General features: G+C 36.2%; 2 protein-coding genes across 2 annotated transcripts in view; one reads left to right on the top strand and one right to left on the bottom strand.

Moving 5' to 3' along the window:
- The window catches only part of LOC107726016 (ADP-sugar pyrophosphatase-like), a 76851-nt gene that overhangs the window by 14542 nt on the left and 51551 nt on the right, over nt 1-10758 (bottom strand). The gene's annotated exons all lie outside the window — the stretch shown is intronic.
- The window catches only part of LOC107726013 (calcium/calmodulin-dependent protein kinase type 1D-like), a 55020-nt gene continuing 45855 nt past the window's right edge, over nt 1594-10758 (top strand). Inside the window, exon 1 of the mRNA XM_016535465.1 lies at nt 1594-2088. Within this exon, the coding sequence (XP_016390951.1) occupies nt 1991-2088 (98 nt within the window). The 5' untranslated portion in view covers nt 1594-1990. The remainder of the gene's footprint in view (nt 2089-10758) is intronic.

The following is a 10758-nucleotide window of genomic DNA, read 5'->3' as shown; positions in this document are numbered from 1 at the left end:
CACACACACACACACACACATTTTGTCCTCGCTGCTGACTGTATTGATAAATGTGAATGGCCTGCAGCCAATCTGACATCCACATCAGGCACATGTCAAGCAAGCTTTGGTCCTACTATTAAAACCTGCTCTCAAACATGCTTTTTAACCCTTAAATGTTGCTGTTTTATGTGGGATGAAGATATTTAAGGGACATTAGGTGAATGGGCCTAATTTTTGGAAAAAAATTGCAAAGGTTGTCTCTGTAAATACTTCAGTCACCACCTTTATCTTCACGTCACATGCTCACCTCAAGGTAAATGTTGTTATTTTGACTGTATAATTGTGTTAATTTGTATTATTTGAGTCTTGATGTGTTTAATTGCAATACATTTATTTTAAGTGCACTTTATCGATAAACACAGACACTTTTAGAACTCTAAAGCTGGTTTGTGCGCTACTATCATCATTAGCCTGCTAATAGGTACCACCAGATGTAGCCAAAGTGTTATTTTACCTTGATTTTGCCTAAACTATTTTGACTGACTTTGTTGCTTTAAAATGCAGTAACTATTAACAATGATTAATATCTTCTTCTTCCGTGTTCCATAATGCATCTATATTGAAATGACCACTGTTTCATTTCCTACAGGGTACCCTGAGAATTTAGACTTTATTTAAAAAATTGTTCTGAACAGATACATGTCTTTTTCAGTTGGGCCTGAGCATGCTTTTGGTGCAATGCGAACAATTCACACAGCCACACGGTCTCTCCTCCTTTCCTCTACGCTCTTATATGGCAAGCCATTTTAACATTTATTTGTTGTTACTAGAACATATTTTTAAGGCAGCGGCTATTTGCACTAAGTGTAAATAGCGATAGATGCTCAACGAGGTGGGCTATTTGCACTTAGTGTAAATAGACACTCCGTTTTTTTAAATACTAGAAAACAATCCACTACTATATTTTTCTGTTTCATTAACTATTCCTTAGATACTAGTACTTATTTCAATAGTGACTAGTCTCTATTAAACTCAATTTAACAAAGTCAATTTTATTTTTTGGCTCTTTCCACAATACACTTTTTTCCCCCACGTAGTCACTTGTCACTTACAGAATACTGATAACTAAGAAATGGTCAGTTAACCACTGATGTCACGTGGACTGTTTTGTCGATGTCCTTACTAGGTTTCTGAGCCTGGGGACATTGCAGTTAAATTGCTGCCTATGCAGGGTCAGAGAGCTCTCGGATTTCATCAAAAATATCTTAATTTGTGTTCCGAAGATGAACAAAGGTTTTACGGGTTTGGAACGACATGAGGGTGAGTAATTAATGACAGAATTTTTATTTTTGGGTGAACTATCCCTTTAAAGAATCAGTACTAGTATAACTGCAATAGGTACCAGTAGCAATTGGAATACTGTTTGGAATTTATTTCCAGTAACAGGTACATATTCACTTATCACAACTGGGAAAGTGGCTGGTAGCAAAGTTTGTAATTATGTTAAATGTATTTATTAAAAATACTAGTAAGTGCCCGTAAAAAAACGGATGCGTGTTAGTTAAATGTTAAAACGGCTTGCCATATTTCTCATGCATTTGCTCTTTGTCAGGTCGCGCGGTGAGGAGCAGAGTATCTTCCTCCTCCTCCTCATTCACTCACTCTCTCTCCTCATTGCCATAACAACGGATGCAGCGCATCAGTCCGCGCGGGATCAACGTTCAGCAGCCGCGCGGGGCGGAATAAACCCGTACCGGTGCCATTAAGACTCCGCAAAGGTGACACACGCACGCACGCGCCTCTCCGAACTATTTACGTCAAACTGTTTAAGCTGCTTGAGGGAGATCCTCACCGGGGTTATTCGGTAACGGTACAACCGGGGAAGGCGAGGGAAGAAGGAGAAGCAGAGAGCAGGAAGTGCAGCGTGGGAAAGCGGGGAAAATCTCCAGAGATCTCCAGCGCTCACTTCTCCATCTACGGTCCTCCCCGTTAAATTTTTTTTCCCGCCATGGCTCGGGAGAACGGAGAGGCCGGCGGGGATTGCTCGTGGAAGAAGCAGGTCGATGATATCAAGGAGATGTTTGAATTCAAAGAGGTGCTTGGGACGTGAGTAACTTTTGTTTTGGCTTTGACACGCGGCTGTAACCTAAAACAATGGCGAGAATTTGTCAGTTTCATCCTAGTTACCTAGTTAACTGCCGCTACTGAAATAAACATCTTAAACCAACTTAAATGGATACGCTGGTCTCCCAGGTTGGTCTGGTTTGCTGGTTTTACAGAGGTGTTAGCACACTTATTGGCTGGTTTCCCTCAGTTGAACACCAATTTGGCCAATTAAAAACCACTTAAAACCAATAGCCTAAATCGTCTTAGACTGGTTTATGATAGGCTATTGGTTTGAGCAGAGACTTCTGTCAAATTTATTTATTTATTGCCAAGCACCCTAGTTGTTTGGAATTTGCTTGGCGAGGTCATCAACATTAAAATACATAGGCTACATAAATACATACATACACACACACAGATAAATCCAACTATACATATATGTCCTATCAATTATAAGGAGTGAAATGCAGATGCATAGAGACCAGAGGAATTAAGAGCATGAACAATCCTACAATGAGCACCCTTCAGAAAACGTGTAGACTTAGTTTTAAATTGCTCTAAGGCGTCTGCCTGAAGGAAGAGGCGTAAAGAGGTGTCTGGCTGGATGTAAGGGGTCTTTCAGAATTGTTAAACCTTTTTTCTGCAAACGTGAGACATAGATCTCATCAATAGTGAGAAGATCACAACCAATAATAAGACATAGTTTGTGATTAGGCTACTTTCAAACAGTCAGTATGTTTGTTTGTTTATTTATGTATTTATTTATTTTGATGGCAGTGGTGGCTAATAACAATACAATAACAGTACTTGCCTTTTAAAGTAAAATCTAAGTAAAAAAAAAAATTGAATTGAATTGTGAATAAAGAAAATAGATTTGAAGCCCATACATTTGAATATAAATAAAAAATATTGAGACAAGTTAAATTGAAACAAATATGTATTATAATAATTAAAAACATTTTACAGTGTAGTTACCATAATTGTGTGTATTATGTGTAAATGCTCCTTTGTAACCTGAATAGATTCTCTTGTTCTGTTGACCATCTTTTACCAACAACAAATGCCAGTTTAAGGGGGTCAAATTTGTTTTGGACCAACCAGCCACCTTAAACTGGATTTTCCAACAGGTCTTCTTTCCAAGCATAAAGGTTTTGTTGTATCTACACAAGAGAAGCAATAATGTTCTGATGGTGGTTTCATCATTATTCACTATTCACACTATTTCTAAAAGCAGGGAGTCAGAATGCACCGCAAAAACAGTTTTTTTTGATGCCCTGAAGGTGTTTTGGGTGGAGTTATTTCATGCTTAGGTTTTTGTTTAATGCATGAAGGGACATGGCAGTTTCCGTTACCCCGCATGCAGTGCTTTTGCAGCGGTTGTGGTCATGCATGTGTGCTTGATGGCAAACGGTACTGCTTTGCAGTGTGCAGCCACTTGCATCACCATGTGTTCATTCACCACACAAGTGATTTGCGCTCAGGTTGTTGGTTAGTTTATTAAATGCCTTCTGGACCTATAAAGATGAACCTATGTGTCATCTGCTGTAACATACAGTATAGTACACGGTGCACCAATGCAATGTTTTTGTTGTGCATCCTCACAGGCATGCACAGTGTTTATACATGCTGCGGTGGGTCGCCCGGTCGCTTTGACTGCAGTAATTTAATCTCTGTGTGCTGACCAGGGGAGAGTCGGATTAACCAGGTCGGATTATTGCACTGGAGGAAGACAGGCCTTGAATAGATTGTGTCCAAATTTCATAATGCAAGTCTGAGAGGTTTACTTAATGATCATGGTGATACTTTACACACAGGGCCTAAAACTGAAATTTTGCTTTACGTTTACATTTAAGCATTTAGCAGACGCTTTTATCCAAAGCTACTTACAAATGAGGACAATAGAAGCAATCAAATCAACAAAAGAGCAACAATATGTAAGCGCTGTGACAAATCCCGGTTAGACTAACGATTAGTCTCATACCTGCCAATGGCTGCTGACTTAAGGAAATTTACTGGCCATAATGTTTTTTTTGTTTTTTTTTACCGGCCATGAAACTGTATGTACATTATTTCATTAAAAACAGGCAGAACAAATTGCACTTTTTATTATTAATATTTTCATGCATTATTATTTTTATTTAATCAAATTATTAAAAAAAATAAACAAATCAATGAAGAAATATCACTCTACCACTATTGAACTGTAAAGTAAATAATGCTCAGTTTCTTGATCATTTTGCTTCACAAGCCCTCAATATATCTTCAGGAGCCACGAGTATTAATTTTGCCTCAATATATAAATACATGAACACAAACTTAATCTCTAGAACTGATCTGAGAGTCACTTCATGAGCATTTTACAGTTTCTTTTGAGAAAAACTCATCATAAATGTCTTCATAAATTGTCATAAATGGCTTCACGGCAACCTGTCAAAATAAAAGTTCAGATTAACTAGAAGAAATCGTGACAGAAATATAACTTAATATAATGGTAGTACTACTACTAATAATACAAATGATTATTAAAACATTTTTAAAATAATATTTACCAGAATTTAGCAGAAAAATATAAATACACAAAGTATTTCTGGAAATAAGTAAATAAAATAATAATAAATGATTTTTTAAAATAAAATTAATTAATTAGAGATGTTTTTAATTATTAATATTTAATGAAACTATTAATCGAATCCAGAAAACAGAATTTGTTAAAAATAAAACTAATAAAACATTTTATAGGGCCTTAAAAATGTAACTTATGTGAAAAGTTTAGTAAATTGCTATTTAACATTGTAAGCATGATTTCAGTTAATTAGACATGCGTTTTGATGAATAAAATTGAATTGAATCATTAAAACTAGTCTAGAAAAATGAAAACAGAAAAAAGGGAATCCAGAAAAATAAAACTGAATTTAGGGTTTATTTGTCATTTTTGGGTGAACTATCCCTTTAAGTTAACTGAGTAAAAGTGGAGCAGGTAGTGCAGGCTGGTGAAATTGAGTGGAGCCGGGGCCTAATTTGCATATCCACATATATTAAATGAGGTAAGGGTGTAGAGTCATATTCAAACTATTTTAAAGCATCAAGAAGTCATTTTCACTGGAAAAACAGTTAAATATGTCATTTTGATTGTCAAAGATGCATTTTAAGGGATACATTTAGTGACTGCAGGGGGACTTTAAAGGGGTCATATGATGCGATTTCAAGTTTTGACTCTGTTCCCCTTTCGGGCTCTGTCTTTACATTTATTTTGAAAGATGAAGCTCGCGTTTATGGTAAGGGGCGTTACATTTCCGACAGGTGCTTGTGGTGTTCGGCCAATCACAGTGCACTGGGTCAGCTGGCCAATCAGAGCGGACTGCGCTTGTCAAAGGAGGGGGCTTTGTAGAAAACGAAGCGTTTGAGAGAGGCGGGGCATAGAGGACCTACAATAATGTACAGTATTTGAAAAATAATGTGTTTTTTGAACATTAAAGCATGTCAACATATTCTGTTACACCAAATACACAAAATAATGATCTTTAAAATAGCATCATATGACCCCTTTAATATAATTACAGTAGAAAGGACAAGGTGTCAAGACTACACTGATGTAAATAAACTCTGAGCATGATCGTTCAGTTGGAGGAGTGTTTGGTAATGGAAGAGCTTCGTGTCTGTGAGGACACATCTATTAAACCTATGATTAGGTGGATCTGGGCTTGATGTGAAGACGCTGCCGTCATAGCAACCCAAGAGACAGGAGTCATGGCAACTCCGACTGGCCCGTTCAAGCACACCATTAAGAGGGTCTCACCGATCTTCATTTTCCCCCTTATAAAAAACGCTGCTGGCATCGTACGGTCCTTTCCTCCCACGCTCATGGCACACGCAGATTTTATTTATCCACCCACAGACATCCAACTGGCCGTTATAAACCAGTACACAGCATGCCTGATCTTTACTGTATTCACAGTTAAGTGTTATTATTTCCTTTGGGAATATTGATCATTGATTCGGTCTAAAATGGCGAGGAAAAGCTGCAGCATACTTATAACCCTGTTAGTTCTCTCTATTCAGAAGAAAGACAGCTGTGTTGGCGTTTCCGGCAGAGCGGAGGGTATTTCTGCCCATATTCTTGACGGATGTGTCAAATTCAACAGTTGGGCTCTGCAGGGACAGTTTTCTAAAACCAAAGTTTGGAGTCAGTAAGATTTTTTTTGGGCCACTGAAAGTTTAGATTTTCCTACACATAAAATACATTTTAAAACATATTTTAAAATGTATTTTATGTGTAGGAAAATCTAAATTTTCAGTGGCCAAAAAAAAAATCTTACTGACTCCAAACTTTGACTTCCAAACAGAGAACTGTTATTTTTAAATTGCAATTATAAATTAAATTGTAATAATTAGAAGTTAAATTGTAATAACATTTCACAATATTATCGTTTTTTACTGTATTTTTAGTCAAATAAATGTAGCATTGGTGAACATAAGAGACTTCTTTCAAAAACATAAAAAATGTTACACATGCAAAAGTTTTAAGTGCATATGTAAACTGGAAACTCAATATTTATGAATTTATAAAATAGATTTGATACTAGATTTTTAATATGAACTATATGAACTTTTAGATTTTAAATAGATTTATTTATTATTAGTGCTGTCAAACGATTAATCGCATGCAAAATAAAAGTTTTTGTTTACATAATATATGTATGTGTGCTGTGTATATTTATTATGTATATATAAATACACACATGCATGTATATATTTCAGAAAAATTTTATGTTTATATATTAAATGAATTTATTTATAATGTAAATTATGTGAATATAAATATAGACATGTAAATACTTGTAAATATTTTCAATATATATACTGTATGCGTGTGTATTTAAATATACATAATAAATATACACAGAACACACACATGTATTATGCAAACAAAAACTTAGATTTTGTATGTGATTAATCATGATTAATCATTTGACAGCACTATTTATTATATATAATTTGTTATTAAACCATTTAAAAAGTGAAAATAATTTGTGCTGTGTTTTGCCACCTTCTATCTAAGTGTTATACAAGTACTGTTTTAGTCTTTATTCCAAGTCATTCATGTCTGTAACATATTATGCACTTAAGTTTAATACTTGGAAATTAAGAATTTGTTCAAATCCATAATCCTTGGAGCATTAGTAATAGTGATGCATGCCTTAACAAGGACCATAAATAATAACAATAATATCACACCCACAGTATGAATATGTAGAAATAGACTTGTCCACTCTGCCTAGTAGCTCAGGGACATGAGAATTCAGTGTTGTGTTTCATCTGTGTGTGTGAACACCTCCAGTGTTGTTCCCTGAACTGAATTATTCAGTATGTGAAGCGCCCAGAGGCCACAGGAGGTCATGTGATCACTCAACAGGTGTGTGTGTGTGCCAGGTACAGCATGCTACTGTTAGAAAACTCTCAAAGCCACAACCTAAAACACACACATCCTGCACCAGGTGAGGTGACTCGAGAGGAGAGAAAGGAAAGGCAGGGGAGAGATAAAAAAAGAGAGAGAGGAAACATTGAGGCCATGAAGCCTTTAATTGCTTGCTCCATTTTCAGGCCTGTGCTCCTGGTTTTGTCCTCTATTTAAGAATGTCTCTCTGTCTCTCTCTTTCTCTCATATCCCTCTGTTTCTCCATCCCTCCTCACTGTACTCTATTAAAGTGACTTTTGCAGGGCAAGCTAGAGTTCAAAATGAGATTCTATTATAAAAATCTTTGTCACAGATACTCGTTGTGCTGGGTTGCAGATGAGGAAAGCCCGAGTTGTTGAGTGGAAAGTCACTTAAAGGTATACTAAATCATTTTTGTCTACTTAAATTGTATTTAATAACCAAAACTACTGTCATGTTAGCGAAACAAACAATTTAAATGCACCACCAAGTTTCTCCTTAGTTTGTCATGGTTGTTGTTATATATCAGTTGCTTCAAAATATAGCAAGGGCTTTTTTTGACATCTAATTTTTCTTGTTGGTCTCTGCTAGTATTTCAAATTATTACAGCCGTTTCATTTCATGAAATAAAGTCATGGGCCAAATAAAAGAAATATTTGCTTTGGTGAGTTAATACATGTATAATGCCTGATTTTAATTGCAATGTAAGAAACATATTTAGAAATATTAACATCATAAGCTACCTTTTTTAGTTAAATAATGCAAAATGCTGTTTAATATAATGCATATACATTTCTTTGTGTTTACTGAAAAAAAATGGTATGGTTTTTCTTTTTTACTCATTTAAACATCTTTAAAATGATATTTACTGATTTTAAGATACTGTTTGCAAAACAGATTAAGAGCTCAAACCCAAAAAGCAAATTTGTTGGGGGTTGTTTTTCTTTATGTAAGTACATTACCGTTCAATAGCTTGGGATTGGTCAGATTTTTTTGTGTTTTTGAAAAAAGCATCTTATGCTCACCAAGGCTACATTTATTTGAACAAAAATACAGTAAAACAGTAATTTTATAAAATGTTATTCCAAATTAAAATAACAGTTTTATTACACCAAATACACAAAATAATGTTCTTTTTAGTAACATCATATGACCCCTTTAATATACAGTATTTAAAATGTAATTTATTTCTCTGATGGAAAAGCTGAACTTTCAGCATCATTACACCAGTCTTCAGTATCAAATGATTCTTCAGAAATCATTTTAATATGCTGATTAGGTGCACAAAAACATTTCCTGTTATTATCAATGTTGTTGCTGCTTAAAGGTGACATATCATGAAAATGTGACTTTTCCAGATTTTAAGTGCTATAATCAGGTCCCCGGTGCATAATCAGAACCAAAACAGATGTTTTTAGCAGGTCCGAGCTGTAATGGCGCAGCTCTCTTCTGGAAAAGGGGGTGGGGAGCAGCAGCTCATTTGCATTTAAAGAGACAGGCCCGAAAAACAGCGTGTTTCTGCTTCCACTCAAAATAGGCATTTTCAAAATGATATAATAAATGATCTGTGGGGTATTTTAAGCTGAAACTTCACAGACATATTCTGGGGACACCAGAGACTTATATTACATATTGTAAAAAGGGGCATAATATGTCTCCTTTAACATTTTTTTTGGAAAGCGCAATACTTTTTTAAGGATACTTGAATAGAAAGTTCAAAATTACAGCACTTGCTTGAAATAGATTTTTTTTGTAACATGACTGAAAAGTATTACAGTCATGTCTTATACATTTAATGCATCCTTGCTAAATAAAACGAATAATTTCTTTTAAAAACCCCACATTTTGAAAAGTGTTTTCCTTATTTCAAAGATGTTGCGATACCTATACTGGATACCAGGGACGTGGGAAGTAGGGGTGCTGAGGGGGCTGAGCACGAGCACCGACGTAAGTGAACCAGCCCCCCCACCCTTTCACCCAACACGGACACACACAGCACCCCCAACCGAAAACATCTTCCCGCGCCCCTGCTGGATACAAGGAAAAAATACAGAAAAAGAACAAAGTTTTGTTATTACGAGAGAGAGTGTGTCTTCATGTCTGTTCAGTGATGTGGTAAGCCTGAGATCCTGAGTCAGCTGTCCGGGTGTAATCTTTAGCTTCAACGCTGTCTGCATTCAAAAAGGGGAAAGTTACACTTGCTCTGACAGAAAATATCACATATTGCTTAAAGGTGAAGTGTGTAATTTTTTCGGTGTTAAACACTTTGACTTGTTCAGAAAAGTTTGTTGTTGATTTCGGGTCTGAAGAGGTTGACAACTTTGCAAGAAATCCCTTTAAAAGTTCCTACTCTCATAAACAGGCCACTGTGGCACAATCTGTTTTAGAGAACAAAAACACACACAGTTTTGCAAGTTTCCTCTGATGCAAACATCTTGTGACCGCTCTAATAGATCCCCCCATGTGTGCAGCTCACACAACCATCTGTTATGTGCCATCAACGTGGCACGAGTATCCATCAGGTATTAACAGAGAAACTACACGATGGGGTCTTGTAAGATCTTCATGAAAGTCATCTCATCCAGTACATGTTGACAGGCCGGTTTGCAGGAAGTTTCACAGTAACTCTATAAATTGTTTGGCTTTGAGGTCATTGGTGCTGGATTAATCTGAACTGATCAAAGCAAACGGGATTCACGGTGGAGGAAACCCGTCTGGAGATTATCCGCTCCCTTCCGTCTCTCCTCAAACTCCGCTGTCTTTGGCTCGCTCATTCGCTCTTCTGTTCATCCGAGTGTACGGTCTGGTTCCTGCCATCGCTTTCAGCCAAGGGGACGACCGTCTGTACTCGTGTCACCAATGTTTATCAGCAAAGCTTGTTCACTTAACAAGAGCAGGCAGATACTGAATGAGATTATGCCCAAATCCCATCTGCTGCTGACAACACGGGCACAACACGCCACCCACAAACAGTCTTATGTACTTTTATAGACTTCAACTTGTCTTTTTTGCATTTATTATAATGCAACTGTACTACAAATATGTCACTTTGATTATCCAGGGCTTGATGCTTACTTTTTTCCCCCAAGTAACACAGGAGTACATTACAAAACTTTAGGGACGCAACGAAAATGTATCAAATTTAATTTAATAGTATACAAAAACTACATTAGATTTTTAAATATTCCTGCTTCAACCATACTATACTATATACTATATATATATATATACATATC

Source organism: Sinocyclocheilus rhinocerous, unplaced genomic scaffold (genome assembly GCF_001515625.1).
Source record: "Sinocyclocheilus rhinocerous isolate Xijiao unplaced genomic scaffold, SAMN03320098_v1.1 scaffold395, whole genome shotgun sequence".
In the NCBI taxonomy this organism is placed as follows: Eukaryota; Metazoa; Chordata; class Actinopteri; order Cypriniformes; family Cyprinidae; genus Sinocyclocheilus; species Sinocyclocheilus rhinocerous.
This window is presented reverse-complemented; position numbering and strand designations above follow the sequence as displayed.